The sequence below is a fragment of the Festucalex cinctus genome, chromosome 13 (genome assembly GCF_051991245.1).
Source record: "Festucalex cinctus isolate MCC-2025b chromosome 13, RoL_Fcin_1.0, whole genome shotgun sequence".
Taxonomy (NCBI): domain Eukaryota; kingdom Metazoa; phylum Chordata; class Actinopteri; order Syngnathiformes; family Syngnathidae; genus Festucalex; species Festucalex cinctus.
The window spans coordinates 3,305,064-3,320,698 of record NC_135423.1 but is presented as its reverse complement, the minus strand read 5'-3'; the positions used below and the strand labels follow the sequence as shown (position 1 = coordinate 3,320,698).

The window sequence follows — 15,635 nt, the reverse complement described above, 5'->3', positions numbered from 1 at the left end:
ACCGAAGCGAGACCTTGGCATGTATGTTTAAAAAAAACATTAAAAAAATGTATTCATACGTTATTGGGAGTAAATGAGTTAAATGGTTGCAGGTGTGTGCTAACTGACTCCCATTTTAACACAATTTTGAATGTACTTATTTATAAACAGCCTGGGCAGTGTAAAAAGGGGCTAATATTTGACGTATTATGGTTGTGGGCAAGTACATTTGATGCCATGGTAGTTTTTCCAGGATTGTAATTGATGAAACTTTTTTTGTTTTTGTTTTGTTTTTTTTGTCAGTGGACTGCCTGGACCCGACGTGTTCTGGCCGAGGTGTTTGCGTCCAGGGCGAGTGCCACTGCTTCGTGGGCTGGGGCGGGCAGGGGTGCGAGAGCCCCAGGGCCTCCTGCATGGACCAGTGCTCCGGACACGGAACCTTCCTGGCCGACGCGGGGACATGCAGCTGCGACGCCAACTGGACGGGCCATGACTGCTCCACAGGTGAGAGTGTCAAAAAAAAAAAAAAAAAAAAGACGCCAATTGTTTTTATTAAAAGGGATTTGAAGCAAGCAGCACTCAAACAGGTTTCGACGCCGCTAAAATGTACGTGACATGACAACACTTTTAGGCTAATAACAGATACAATTTAATAAGACTTGCATGCAAGGCGAGATTCAAATATATATTTGCAAACTATTGTAACAATAAGGCTTTTTATTATTATTATTATTATTGTCATTATTATTATTATTTTTATTTTTATTTTTATTTAATTTTTTTTTTAAGTTGGCTGTAGACTGAAAACAAGGCGTTTTCCAGACATTTTCATCTGGATCTGGAACCTTAGGTATAATCAAATACTGGAGGGGGACAAGATCATGAATATTGACAGAATGAGATACGGGCAAAATATGGGCTCTTAACTCATTTTCTCCCCAAAAACGTATAAATACGTTCTATTTAAAATGTATTTAAGTGTCCCAAAGACGTATTTATACGTTTTTTTAAATGTTTTTTTGTTTTTTTATGTTAGAGCTTTGATGCAACCTCGCAACTGCAAAGAACGGGTGAAGCAATGGTAGTAATTACAACGGCCAGCAGATGGCAGCAGAGTATAATAAATCAACCAGGGCCATGATGAAAACGAGCTGATTTCCTCACAGTTCTAAGCAGATTTGTGAATAATGATGGAATTTACCTCTATTCTAATGCTATTTGCTACAAAACGGAAACAGATAGAAATGTACTTTTTTTTTTTTTCCTGATGAAAGAAGAGACTCTAATCTTTCTTTTGGTATGTTTTTATAGCAATAGAACACAATATTCTGTGGGCCTTGCAAAATCAGTCCAAATCCAGTAAAACAGCCGGGAGTGAAGGGGATTGCTTCTGGCTGGGAGTGAATGAGTTAACTAATTTGCTCCCAATAACGTGTAAATACGTTTTTTAAGTGTCCCAAAGACGTATTTATACGTTTTGTGTTTTTTTTGGGGGGGGGGGTTATGCTAGAGCATACAGAAGGCTTTGATGCAGCCTCTCAACTGCAAAGAACGGTTGCAGAAATGGTAGTTATTACACAAACGGCCAGCAGGTGGCAGCAGAGCAAAGGAGATCAACCAGGGCCATGTAGGAAAAAAAAGCTCAATTACTCACAATCGATTTGTAAAAATTGATGAAACTTAGCTCTCTTCTAATGCTAATTGCTGCAAAACGGAAACAGATAGAAACATGCTTTTTTTCCTGATGAAAAGAGACTTGAATCTTTCTTTTGATTGGTTCCATGCTTTTATAGCAATAGAGCACAATATTCTGTGGGCCTTGCAAAATCAGTCCAAATCCAGTAAAACAGCCGGTAGCGAACGGGACTGCTTCTGTGAAAATGGCTGCCAGTCAATGAGTTAACTGCTGAGTCCAACGCCTTTCAAAATGCAAGTGTCTTATCCCGTACGTTAGCAGGGGACATAAACGAGCTTTAAGAACTCAACGTATGCAATTAGCAAAAGGCTTTGTAAAGGCTAATAGAGCAGCAACAGTTGAGGCTGACGATGTTCCGTCTTAATTAGCGGCGGTAAATAATTCCTCGACGGCCGAGCGGAAACAACGCGCTGAAAAAAAAAAAAACGACGAGCGTTTGCGGCGATCATCTGTTAAATCTGCAGGCACGGAAGGAATAAGATTTAATAATAACAGAGCGACTTTTTTTTGTGACAGACGTTTTTTAATACCTGGGCCGACAACGGCCTTGACATTTCTGGCAGCTCGTATTAACACGCTTGTGTTCTGCCAAAAGACGTCTTGATTCGATATATTTTGAGAGTAATTGCTAGTTTGCTGAAAGGAAAACAGCTTGCATAGGAGTGAGATGTCAGAGGATTTCTGTTAGTTCTATTTGTTTTGTTTTTACTTCTGGAAGCTTCTTGTTGGATGAAAAAGTACCTAGACGGTGTTTTTACCTCTGTGGTGGGTTGACGGAGCTGTCTGATTTTCAAATGTTGCGGGAAAAACAAGCTTTTCATTTTACAGCAAAGTAATATTCGTCACGAATCAACGCATACAAGCCGCTTTTTTTTTTTTTTTATTATTTTTTTTTTTTTTTTTTTTTTTTTACGCCGATTCCCTGATGGATTAGAGCCTCGCTCTGATGTGCCAATAATCAGTACATCGGCATTTGATTGCTTCCACTCAGACAGCAATTTGTTGTTGTTTTTTCCCTGAGATGACAATCTCAGATGGAAGACTCCTCGGATATTCCAAGCCGTGCCTTAAAGAGGTAATCCGGGGGGTTATTTTCTTTTTGGGGGGGAGGAATGAAACGGGTAGTGAGCTCTGTAAATGATGATGAGTTTTGCGCTTTATCCTGCTTTATCCTGTTTATTGTCAAGTGTTCCTGTATTACAACACTAAGCTAAACAGTCTGCGAGGACGCCTCTCAATAAATTCTTCTACCGTCGCTGCCTTAATACTTGCAAGGATTAGATCATGTTGCCGTGTGGCTTTGGAGCAGTTGTAAGCTCGGGCCACGGAATGCACGCTTGTTTACATTTGCTGGCCACAACATCATGTGATCCAATTGGAAAAGCAATTTCTCGGGAGTCCTTTCTTGTGCGCATTAAGCCGTAATGGTGACAATCGCAGACATGGGGGAGTGTTATTTGTGTTTTGTGTCAAGTCATCGTCACCGTGCTCTGGCAACGACAAAAGTCCAATTTTTGGCAGTTTACCTTCATCCATCTGTTTCATATATGGTTCAAATTTGCCAACGGTTGGATAGAATCTCTTTTGAAAAGAACGTTGAAGCCGTCCTGTGTATTTTTAGACCTGAGTTCTTGAGGGTTTTTTTTTTCATTATTGACGAGGAATGTAACGATAAGCGCAATATCGTGATCTTTAAAACTGCCACAATATCGTCGTCGTCATGTTCACGTGACCTTTTATGTGTTTAATGCAACACATCTGTTATAATAAAGTCGGGTTGATTTCCATTTGTGCAGTTCTAGCACCCTCAGATGGCCAGTTTTTTTTTTTTTTAGTGCAGTTTAATTTTATTAGGGATGTTTTGGCCCTTCTATGTTGAAAATCGACACCAATTGTCAGATGAAGGGGAAAGTAATATGCCTGAGAAGCAAGTCAATACGTCGAGGAACTTAATGTGTGCATGCATTAAAAACATAACATGATAATAATAACTACAACAACAACATAATAATGATGATGATGATAATAATAATAATAATAATCAATCCGTCCATCCATCCATTTTCTTGACCGTTTATTCCTCACAAGGGTCCCAGGGGTGCTGGAGCCTATTTCAGCTGGCTTTGGGCAGTAGACGGGACCCTGGACTGGGTGCCAGCTAATCGCAGATAATAATAATAAGAATAATAATAATAAGAAGAAGAATAATAACAGTAATAACAACAACAATATTGTGCTTTTTTTTAAACATGTGCTAATTTTTTTATTTTATTTTTATTTTATTTTATTTTTTTACAATATTCTGACCTTATTTAAATATTACCAACCTCCCCACAATATCGTGATCATTATCGTATCATATCGCATCGCTTCATATCGTGATATCGTATCGTGACGTTTGGATATCGTTACATCCCTATTATTGACACACCAACATTGATATAGAGGCAACATTTCTAACAACAAAATCCACACATTTCCACCATTTTTTTGCAGGATCCCAGGAAAGGGTCAAAATGATCCAAGAATGAGCACTTAAACTTCAAATGTAAAAAAAAAAAATAGCGCTCAATGAGTTTAATCACGATAGAAAATGGACGGACGGATGGCGCTGGCACTGTGTAGCTTTACTTTGTACCTCCTTTTTTTCGACACCGTCAAATGAGTGTCGTCTCAATTTGTGCACTGAGCGAGACCCCTCCGAGTCAACGGCGAGGTTGTTCTCGGCTGCTCGTTTCGCCATATGTGCTAATGAGCTAGCGCAAGATGTTCACTTTCCCCGTTGGCATTTCTTGTGGGTGTTGAATATGTATCATTATGTGTCGATGTCGTCTTGTGAGGGTGCCGGCGCCGCTTCTCGTTATCACCGCACCGTTGTCGTTGTGCGAAGTTTGACGATTCGCCTTTTAAACAAGCATAAAAAAAAAGTATGTTTCTATCTGTTTCTATTTTGCAGCAATTAGCATTAGAAGAGAGCTAAGTTTCATCAGTTTTCACAAATCTATTTAAAATTAATTTTAGCTTTTTTTCTACATGGCCCTGGTTGATCTCCTTTGCTCTGCTGCCACCTGCTGGCCGTTTGTGTAATAACTACCTTTTCTGCAACCGTTCTTTGCAGTTGAGAGGCTGCATCAAAGCCTTCTGTATGCTCTAGCATTAAAAAACAAACAAACGTATAAATACGTCTTTGGGACATTAAACATTAAAAAAACGTATTTATACGTTATTGGGAGTAAATAAGTTAAAGAAATAATAAATCAGTTACTCAGTAAGCAATTTTTATTTTTTTTCACTCGTTACTCTCAAGTAATTATATTGAATGTTTACTTTGTTACTTCTGCTTGAGTCATATTATTCTGAAGTAAGAGCACTCTTACTTGTGTCACGTATTTGGCTACTCTGCCCACTTCTGCTTGTAATCGTACCAAAAATGGATCTTTTTCTTCACTTGGAATGGAGCTATGCCTATTTTTTTTTTTCTCATATATGATTCGTACAAAAGGCTTCAGCAGTTGGTAAGTAGACGTGAATTATCGGGGGAAAAAAAAGATGAAGCAACGTGAAGACTAAGTCTGCTGCCGCGTCTGTGCTTTTTGTGACGTTCTGATTAGATTCGTATTTTGTGAGAAGGCGCCGAATTCCTTTCAACGCCCGTGAGACAAGGTAGTGAAGCGTGGCCGCCTTTCTTCCACAATAACTCCTGGATTTGTCTTTTTTTTTTCTTTCACTCCTGTCACCTCCTTCGCTCCGTGAAACCCCCACCCCCGTTCCGTCCATCTTTGTCTCCCGCAGAGATTTGCGCAGCCGACTGCGGCGGCCACGGGGTGTGCGCGTCGGGCACCTGTCGCTGCGACGACGGCTGGACGGGCGCCGGATGCGACCAAAGGGCGTGTCACCCGCGTTGCAACGAGCACGGCACCTGCAAGGACGGCAAGTGCGAGTGCAGTCCCGGCTGGAACGGCGAACACTGCACGATCGGTAGGACGGGGCGGGGCAGGGGGGGGCGAGGCGAGGCTTTTGTCTTCAAACGGGTTTTTTTTCTGCCTGCGAAGCGACGGGCCTGACGGGGGGAGGGTCCGCTCGGAGATGAGACAGGGCAGGCGGGGCGGGTGGGGAGGAAGCATGCTTAATTGAATTTGTGCAACTCAGTAAAGCATGAACGGGTTTACTCAAGGATCCGAGGCTTGCCTTCATGCATTTTAATGTGGGAATGTGCTAAGGTGTCCTTTGAGTTGACTCATCCTCTTCCTCTTTGCTCCTCATTTCCGACCGCCCCGCTTTTATGTGTGTTTGCTCTCATTTGCACTGCTTGGTGACGGTTTTGTCTGAAAAGCAACACAGCTTTCTTTGGAAACCTCACTTTTTCTTTTTCTTTTCTTTTTTTTTTTTTTGTTGACGTTTCGCTTGGAATGAGATTACGGTCGTTGCCCCTTTTTTGACTGCGCGGTACCTCGTCACTCGTGACATTTGAAGATGCACAAAATATACGCTTTTTTTTTTTTTTTAAATGGGTGTCCTTGAGGCCTTTTCGCACTGCACTTAGTCCAGTGAGGCTGTCGTCAAACGCGTTCACTGTGTATGTGGTGCAGGGGCAAGGGGTCACAGAATGGAGTGACTGCAAAGGTCGATGTGATATCGGAGAAGCCAGTCCAATAGGAACGAGACTGGTGGAGTGATTCGATGCTAGGGGTGTGCTCAAAAAAATCGATACGGCAATATATCGTTGCGGGCCTCATTACGATACACGTATCGATACGCAGGCGTCAGAATCGATATTGCTTGTTAACTTTAAACGGGCAGTTAACGTTTGCCGTTGCAGCTTGCATTGTAGCTCAAAAATAAAAACCAGCAGCGTCTTTGAAGTGAATTGCCTTCAATTAATGCAAAAAATAGCTCACCAGTGATTGGACAGCAGAGGAAGAATATTAATATTTATTTACTTATAAAATTAACATTGCACATGTCTTAATGTACCAGTTTTCCTATATTGTACATATATTTTATATATTTTCCTATAAAACAAAATAGAATGTGTTACATGAAAAAAAATGCTGTTTTTCTTTCCCCAAATATTTCAAATAAGCACATTTTTAGAGCTGTAATTTTAATACGTTGATATTTTTGCTCATATCGGCTCATGCCTATTAATAATTGTTCCCGGTGTGTCTGTGAAAGCTGCAAATTTAGACCAGGCACACCGCTTTGGTTGTAAACCAGAAGAGCTGCTAACAAAAATATTTTTGTCTGTCAGCATAACAAACATATGCTTTAGGCATACATATGACTGTTATTATAAAATGCAAGAAAATGAATGTAACATATTGGGATACGTATCGCCATGAAGATCAAGTATTGGAACACATATGTATCGCGATACGTATCGTATCGCGGCCCCTGTATCGCGATACGTATCGTATCGTGAGGTTGGTGGCAATACCCAGCCCTATTTGATGCTATTTTATTACTTTTTACAAGTAGCGTCCCAAAGACAATGGAGGTACCTTTTTATTAAATGCGCTTTCTCAGTTTTCTGAGCTTTGGGACACATGAAAGATGGCGTAAATTGCTTACGAAGACGCTGTTCCCATTTGAACTGTAGCTCACCAACGAGATTAAACTTGCCAAATTCCCGCCAAGCCATTAGTAATAAGGATGTATCCGTTCCCTTTTCTGCTGTTCATCTCCTTCTTAAAATGACCATACAGGTAGTCAGCTTTTTTTCTTTTTTTTTTTTTTGCACCACTGAAAGGTTTTTTTAATTTGTCTAAACCAGCAGTCAAAGTCTCTGTGCTTACTTTCTGGTAGGCTGGCACGCCAATACTTCCAAATATGGGCATGCTGGCAACCGGGGTACATTCGTCTTCCCGCCCTACCACGCCACCCTTTTTTTTTTTTTTTTTTTTTTTTTTTTTGGGCCAATTATTTTAGCTAATTATCTCTCAATGTCAAAATTTCACTCCTGTTGCCTATTTTTTTGGGGGGGTCAATCATTTTGTTGTACCTGCCAACAAAATACTTTTTTTTTTTTTTTTTTTTTTCCCCCAATTCATTTTATGTATTTGGGTTATGATGATGATGATGATGGTGGTGATGATGATGGATGTTGTGAGGATTGACAGGTTTTGAAGTGTGACTGAAGCTCAGCAGGACAGGTGCCTTTTTATTTAGTTAGCGCCCCGCTATTTAATGTCAGGCCTGTCAGAGCCGCTCAACGTCAAGAGCGCCGGGCCAACCGGAGGTCGCGCTGAATCTGAATCTGCCGTTCTCCTACCCGGGGCCGCCGAGTCGGAGCTTGGGGCTCCGCAAAATAATTTGCAGGGAAATTATTTGGAGTTTGATCTTTTTAAAAAGTGAATGTGCACTAATAATTAACCAATTCATCATCCCTACTTGAGTAATGAGTTAAGTTGGCAACTTTTTATCACAACAAAATATACCTTTTCAAAAATATGTATCCTAATATTGTGATTTTTTGTTTTATGGGGGGGGGGAGTATATTTGTTGTTGTGATTTTGAATGCATTCTTAACTCATTTGCTCCCAATAACGTGTAAATACGTTTTTTTTAAATGTTCCAAGTGTCCCAAAGACGTATTTATATGTTGGAAAAAAAGGTCAATTACTTACAATTTTGAATAGATTTGTGAAAACTGATGAAACTTAGCTCTCTTCTAATGCTAATTGCTGCAAAACGGAAACAGATAGAAACATACCTTTTTTTTTCCTGATGAAAGAAGAGACTTTAATCTTTCTTTTGATGGGTTCAATGCTTTGATAGCAATAGAACACAATATTCTGTGGGCCTTGCAAAATCAGTCAAAATCCAGTAAAACAGCCGGGAGCGAACGGGATTGCGAAATGTGAAAATGGCTGCCAGTCAATGAGTTAACTGATGTTGAAGACATTTGCTGGCGTGTGTGCTAACGAGTGTTTTTCTGATACCGTTTTTTGGCCCCCGATACCGATACTCAGCTTTGCAGTATCGGCCGATACCATACCGATACTTAGTTTTTTTTTTCCTCAACATGAAAAAGCTGTCCTGCCATTGGTTCAGAGCATTCAAGGGCCAATAGGATATCTTAGATCGGCATGCAGTGAACATGTCACATACCAGTGAATGTCGTGCATGTGCAAGACACAAGATGCTGCATCCAAAATCCTATATTAGAGTTGGAATTAATGGTATCGGCATGTTACTTGTGAGTAGTCACCGATACCCATACCACTGTTTTAATGCAGTATCGGCACCTCTGCCGATACCAGTATCGGTATCGGAACAACACTAGTGCTAACTTACCAGGAGCCCATCAAAAGTAGTTCCTGTTTGCTGTCTTTAAAGACAACTTGAGCGCGCCCGCGTTGCCTCTGGGGGGGGAGCCCCCGCCGAGAGGGAACCGGTAACCTTTCGATTGCAAGACTCGATTCCAGAGACTGGTGGACGTTTTTCTAATTTCCTTGTTTGCTCTCCAACAACAACAACAAGCACAACACTTGGGAAGAAGAAGAAGAGTGCACTTGAGTTTAGGTGACCTGAAACTGATGAAAGATGCTCGCTCATCACTGCCCTCACGTGTCCCCGCCTACTGCCCGAATCCAGCTGGGATAGGCTCCAGCACCCCCTGCGACCCTTGTGAGGAGCAAGAGGTTAAGACAATGGATGGATGGATGAATATGCAGCGGATCACATTTGACCCATCAACATTTTTTGGGGTAGACTAGACGAGAAACAAAGAGTTGCACAGAGGGACAGAAAGCAATAATCCGGCAAAACACACACGATTCTCAGACTGCTACAGACAGTGAATCGATCTGATTGGTTGTAGCAAGTAAAGGACTAAAGAACGACATCGCATAGGTCCAGACATCACCTAAAGGATTAAAGATTGACATCACATAGCCTAAAACTAGTTGAAACTAGATGATGGTTACATCAGTTCAAAACAGACACTTGACCAACTTAACAGGTCATGAATTCAAACTTAACCCTGGCGTGACAATACTGACCAAGGCAAGGCAAGGCAAGGCAAGTTTATTTGTATAGCACATTTCATACACAAGGCAACTCAATGTGCTTTACACGAGGAAAGACAACACATAAGCATCAAGAAACAGTAGTTAACATTCAGAGGAAGAAAAATAAATGAAAATAGGTTACAAACTAACAATCTTAAAACATTATTCAACAAACTTTAAACAATTTAACATAAGGAAGTTTAAAATGATAATGATAAAAATAAAAATAAAAAATAAAAATAAAAATAAAAATAAAAAAAAACCAATGACAATTGTTATGGTCAAATCTCTAATGGGTCACATTGACCCGGGAACATTTTTCTGATTATGTGCTGCGGGTGACCTTGACCCTCTAATTTATTTATTTTTTGGGGGGCGGGGTTAAACATTCAGACAGTCATGCTGACCCCTGAAAATTATGGTCAAATAATATATCGTAAGTAGTTTAGAAAATAGATGGACGGATATCTAACGGGTCGCATTGACCCGGGAACATTTTAATGGTTAACCATGCAGTCAATCACATCAATGAGCCTTCCAGCTGAAAGCTTTTCCTCCGTTATTGTCATTCTTGAGCCGGACTCGGTCTGTGAAATTATTGATGGAGCGTTTTGGAATCCTTGGCAGAATCTCCCTCCGTGGCGTCCATTAAGAAGCCAAAGATCACCATTTAAAATCATTTGTCACCATCAAGGCGGCTCCCTTTCAACCTTTCCGTCTGCCGAGGCGCGTTTGAAGATGAAAACGCGGCAGTGTCGAAAACGCGTCGCGCTCGGTCGGTGTTTGAAAACGTTTCCCGCGAGAGACGCTCGGTCCTACGGGATTCGGCATGGCTCCTTTTTCATCCTTGTGCTGGCTGCTGTTTGTCGTCTTTGCTTTTGATGCATGCTTTCTTTTGTTTTTGTGGCGCACTAACACTCTGCCTTGCTGTCTTACCTTCCCTTACTATATTGTCCTTGTCTTTTATCTCCCAAGCTCACTATCTGGATAGGGTAGTGAAAGGTACGGCATTCCTCCTTGTTTTCTTTCCCACGTCACCGTTCGTCCATCAACTTTGTCGCGTACACGCCGACAAAAACACTGCGCATCGCCACCTTTTTGCACCATTGTCACGCCATCATCTCCACTTAGCACCTTCACACCCACTGAGTCGAGTTGTGCATGAATTGGAAGTTCAGGTTGGGGCGGGGCCCTTGGGATCTACCTTTGCTAGCTTAAATGGCTATGTTTGCTAGCTTGTGCTCACATTGTTAGCATAACTCTTAACAGTTTAGCTGACAAGCTAACACCAGGATAACACGGGCTCATCTCATTTCTCTGTTTGCAACTTGTAGGTTGTCACGCCACTCTTTACATGTTAGCTCCTCCCACCAGAAATCCCATCGAGGAGTAAAGGTGGAGGGAGAAATGTTTTCAGAAATGGGACGGTTGTTCCTCGATGATGCGGTTTCATTGGGATGGCGTCACGTCTTCAAGTGCTGAATTATTGCCATCACGACATATCACTTCACGGTTTATGTTGTCTCTACGTGGGAGTAAATTATAGTTAAATATGATCAGGACTGTCACAACTTTGCAGATACAGTGTGCAATCGTCAAAATGCTTTTATTTTCTTAATGTGGCCAAATGCATTTGACAGTATGGCAGCCTAATTGCTATATAAGTAGGTGAGGCGTAGCAACTGTGTGCAAGTACAGTTCAGTCTAGGGGTGTGCTCAAAAAATCGATACGGCAATATATCGTTGCGGGCCTCATTACAATACACGCATCGATACGCAGGCGTCAGAATTGATATTGCTCGTTAACATTTGCCTTTGCAGCTTGCATTGTACCTAAAAAAACAAAAAAAAAACAGCAGCGTCTTTGAAGTTAATTGCTTTCAATTAATGCAAAAATAGCTCACCAGTGGTTGGACACTGTTTCTTGCTAAGAAAAATGAAAGCAGAGGAAGAACATCAACATTTATTTACTTATAAACTTAACATGGTACGTATGTCTTAATGTACCAATTTTCATATATTTTGTTTAAAAAAAAAACTAAATAAAATGTGTTAGATGGAAAAAAAAATGCTGTTATTTCCCCAAATATTTCAAATAAGCACATTTTAGAGCTGTAATTTTAGTACTTTGAGATTTTTGCTCATATCGGCTCATGCCTATTAATAAATTTTCCCGGCATGTCTGTGAAAACTGCTCCTTGCTCTGCAGTGCGTACACTTTTAAACCAGGCATGCCGCTTGGTGGTAAACCAGAAGAGCTACTAACAAAAACATTTTTGTCATCCAGCATAATAAACATATCCTTTAGGTATACATATGACTGTTATTATAACATGCAAGTAAATTAATGTAAAATATCGTTATACGTATCGCCTTGAAGATCATGTATTGGGATACATATGTATCGCGATACGTATCGTATCGTGACCCCTGTATCGTATCGTGAGGTTGGCGGCAATACCAGCCCTAGTTCAGTCATTTTACTAATTAATGCTGCCCGAAATAGACAGACCCGAACATGAAAATTGTAACTAAAATAATCTTGGAATGGCAAAAATAGAATAGTAATCATGTAATATAAAATTTATATGCTATTGTTAACTCCGTAACTGAAATGCTAACACAATGCGACTAATGAGAGGCCGAACATGCTAGCGAATATTGTCGGCTAAACTAAAGAGTCCACCTTCATGTTCATGGTTTCAACACTTTCTATAGGCTTGAAATAATTGTTTAAAAAATAAAAAATAAAGTGAATTTGTTAATCAAAATGTTAACATTGCTAAATCTGTGGTGTTAGCAAACTTAGCCAGCTAAGCTAAAGCTATGCACGGGCTGCTGGTATAAAAATGACACATCAACCTTTTGTATCACGAGTAGCCTGAAGCAGCTGCCACCTTTCTTCAGGGAAATCAAGAGAAAGTTGTACCGTGTTTTGTTTTGTTCCGACCACATCGCATTATCTATTCTGCTTTTTTTTTTTATTGAAATTGATTTTTAAGGAGGCCTTCATCGTTTAGCGGAGGCCTTTTTAAATCAGCGAATGCCAAAGCTGAATTGATTTCCTCGGTAGGACGGACGACGTGGTTAAAAGCTTGGCTTTATTTGATTATCCGACATGCGGAACAATGGCACATATGGACTCACTGAGGAAGTGCACTGTCCAATCAATGAATTCCAATACAAAACTTGTATCAAAGGATATGGGGGGGGGGAAGAAGTATTTCTGGTTAAACTTGTTTACTTTTTAATTGAGATTATTTTATTTGTTCAGTCATGTTTCTTCATTTTGTTAGCCTATTAGTATATTTTTAAGTAAAAGTCAGAATACATGTGCACCTGTCGCTTTTTTTCCTCCAACTCTCACCCCCCCCCCCCCCCCCCATTTGATGTAAGCTCAAACAGGGGAGCGTCAACCCGGCTCCTCGCACTTGACAAAATGGGTCATCTCACAATAAGCGGTTATCGAGGCACCTCGCTAACAACGTGAGAGACGTGCGTGTTTGATATCCCCCCCGAGACGTATTGCGATCGCACGTGACCAGATAATCGGCAAACAAGACGCGGCTCGGGCCTGTGCGGGCAGATGCTCCTGAATAAACACCGTTGTGGTTAGCGTCCCGCTTTCCGGCTCAACAAAAAAACAAAAAAAGCAAATGCTGACTTGTTCTCCCGACTGGTGTTTCTGTTGCGTTTGGCTCATCTCAATGGTGGAACACACATTCGGGGATAATCTCATTGGGCCTCATTCAATAGCCTTTTTTTAACATACATAAATACATGCAGAATTGTTAGCACCTCTATGCCTAAATCCATTTTTGCTATTAAATCAGAAGCTTTAGCATATACAGTCAAACCTCGGTTTTCGAACATAATCCGTTCCAGAAGTGAATTGTTCGAAATCTGAAGCAATGTTTTCCCATTATAATTAATGTAAATAATTTTAATCCGTTCAGTCGTATTTAACACGTTTGTTGGTTATGATTAAAAAAATAAAAATATAAATGATGATGATGATAATAATAATAATAATAATAATTAAACAAACCGTAACTTTAAGTTGTGTGTAAAATAATGACATCCAGGACGATCCCCCCGTACAAGTTACATCGCTCATCTGAGGACTGCTTGTGAAATTACAAATTTTATATATTCTGATTGTGGCCGGCTGATTAATTAGTTTGACAGTACTTTTTTTTTTTTTTTTCTTAATTTTCCAAAATAATCTCGTGGGTTGGATTAAACCCCTTTGCGGGCCTAATCCGGCCCGCAGGCCTTATGTTTGACACCACTGATGTAACATAATATAGTTTTATATTTTAACTCTTTTTACTACCAAAACTTTGATATGACAAAGGCTTTGATCAGTCACGAAAAGAGATACAATGCTTGCATCTGCTGGCCCTAGTTAGTGGGTGTTTTTGATTCCACAAGCCATTGACCAGGCAGCACTGCACTTAGACGTTGCACTGAGAAAATAAATATAAAAAACTTATCGTAGTTGACGTCATTTAACGTTTTATGGCGGCATTCGTCGTGATTTTACTAATCGTTATTAAACGCTTTTGGCGGTCAGAGTTAATCAGATAAATTTCAGATTCATCACGTTTGTATTTTTTATTAATTTATAATGTACTGTAAGTAGATTAACTTTGACGGTCGATTTTAAATGAATTTTACTTGAATCTACTTGTAATTTCCGCTTGATCGTTATCATGTCATCCGTTTGTCATCCATCAGAATTGTCCACGTGTGCAACTCACCAATCGGATGCACAAAACTTTGTTACTCGTGAACGAGCTCATTTTGATTTATTTGCAGCCCCCGTCGACGACATGAGTGAACAATCGCATACGGTGGACCTTTTTGCTCAACAGCCGTCATGGCTACGGCCCATTGTGTGCGCGCGTGGGCAAATGATAGTAAGCAGAGTGGTCGAGGAGCAACCTGTGTCATTATGCGGCACAAAGGCAGCTAATGACTCAAGTATCGACTGTGAGGATCGGGTGCATCTGAGGGGTATTAGCGGCTTGACTGAAGGTATATCGCATTGATCAACTTGAAGCGGAGGGTCATTACATCACCCCCCACCCCCCCACCCGCCACAGGCACTCGTCCTGGAACAATCACGACCCCCCTGTTCCAGATGTTTTTATTTTGGAAAATAAAATTTTTTAAAAAAGCAACAGCAAAAAAAAAAAAAAACACTGCAAAAACAGACAGTAGAAAATGTAAGAAAAAAAAGATATATAGTAAAATATAAAAATTATTTATTTCAAATAAGCAAAATTATCTGCCAACAGAACGAGAAAAATGTACTTAAAATTTTACCGTATAAGATTAATAGTTTTATTTTTTACACAAAAAAGTTTTTTTCTTAAAATACACATATATATAAAATTTATTTTATTTTTTATTTTTTTACTCTTGGATAGCTTTGTCTTTGGTTTGACCCAGGCCGGGATTGAACCCACAACCTCCAAGTCTGAGCACTCTACCACTAGACCACTGAAATTGGATATCACAATATTGGAGAGATGAAAAATGAGCTTAGTAAATATAACAAAGCCACAAACTTGCACTTTTGTCTGATTGTTTTCAGACTTGTAATTTTTCCATTTGTCTTATTTATAGATTATGCAAAATCTTAAACTAAGAAAATTCATCTTATGAAAGCCCAGTTCAGAGCCATTAATGTTGGTTTGTTGTCATCTTAAAATGTGGAAAATGCTTGTTTGAAGCTTTACAGTACTTCAAACTGGCTGTTAACACTCAAGGACGGCTAAGCCTGCTTGATCAAATAACATCATTAAGTAAAAAGTGTCTAAAAATAAGCACAATGATTTTGTCTGAAAATTTAAAATGAGCAAATTTGGGTTCAATTTAGGAAATTATATCTTAGTTAAGAGTCAACATGTTTATGCAAAAAACATGCTGAAGACCTCCTC

General features: G+C 40.0%; 1 protein-coding gene across 6 annotated transcripts in view; it reads left to right on the top strand.

Moving 5' to 3' along the window:
* The window catches only part of tenm4 (teneurin transmembrane protein 4), a 321,917-nt gene that overhangs the window by 226,479 nt on the left and 79,803 nt on the right, over nt 1-15,635 (top strand). For 3 of the 6 annotated variants that reach the window (XM_077540677.1, XM_077540672.1, XM_077540673.1), the window contains 3 exons: nt 283-483; nt 5,468-5,653; nt 10,663-10,689. In XM_077540677.1, coding sequence (XP_077396803.1) covers nt 283-483; nt 5,468-5,653; nt 10,663-10,689 — 414 coding nt within the window. The remainder of the gene's footprint in view (nt 1-282; nt 484-5,467; nt 5,654-10,662; nt 10,690-15,635) is intronic. The other 3 variants (XM_077540675.1, XM_077540674.1, XM_077540676.1) reach the window with 2 other exon arrangements.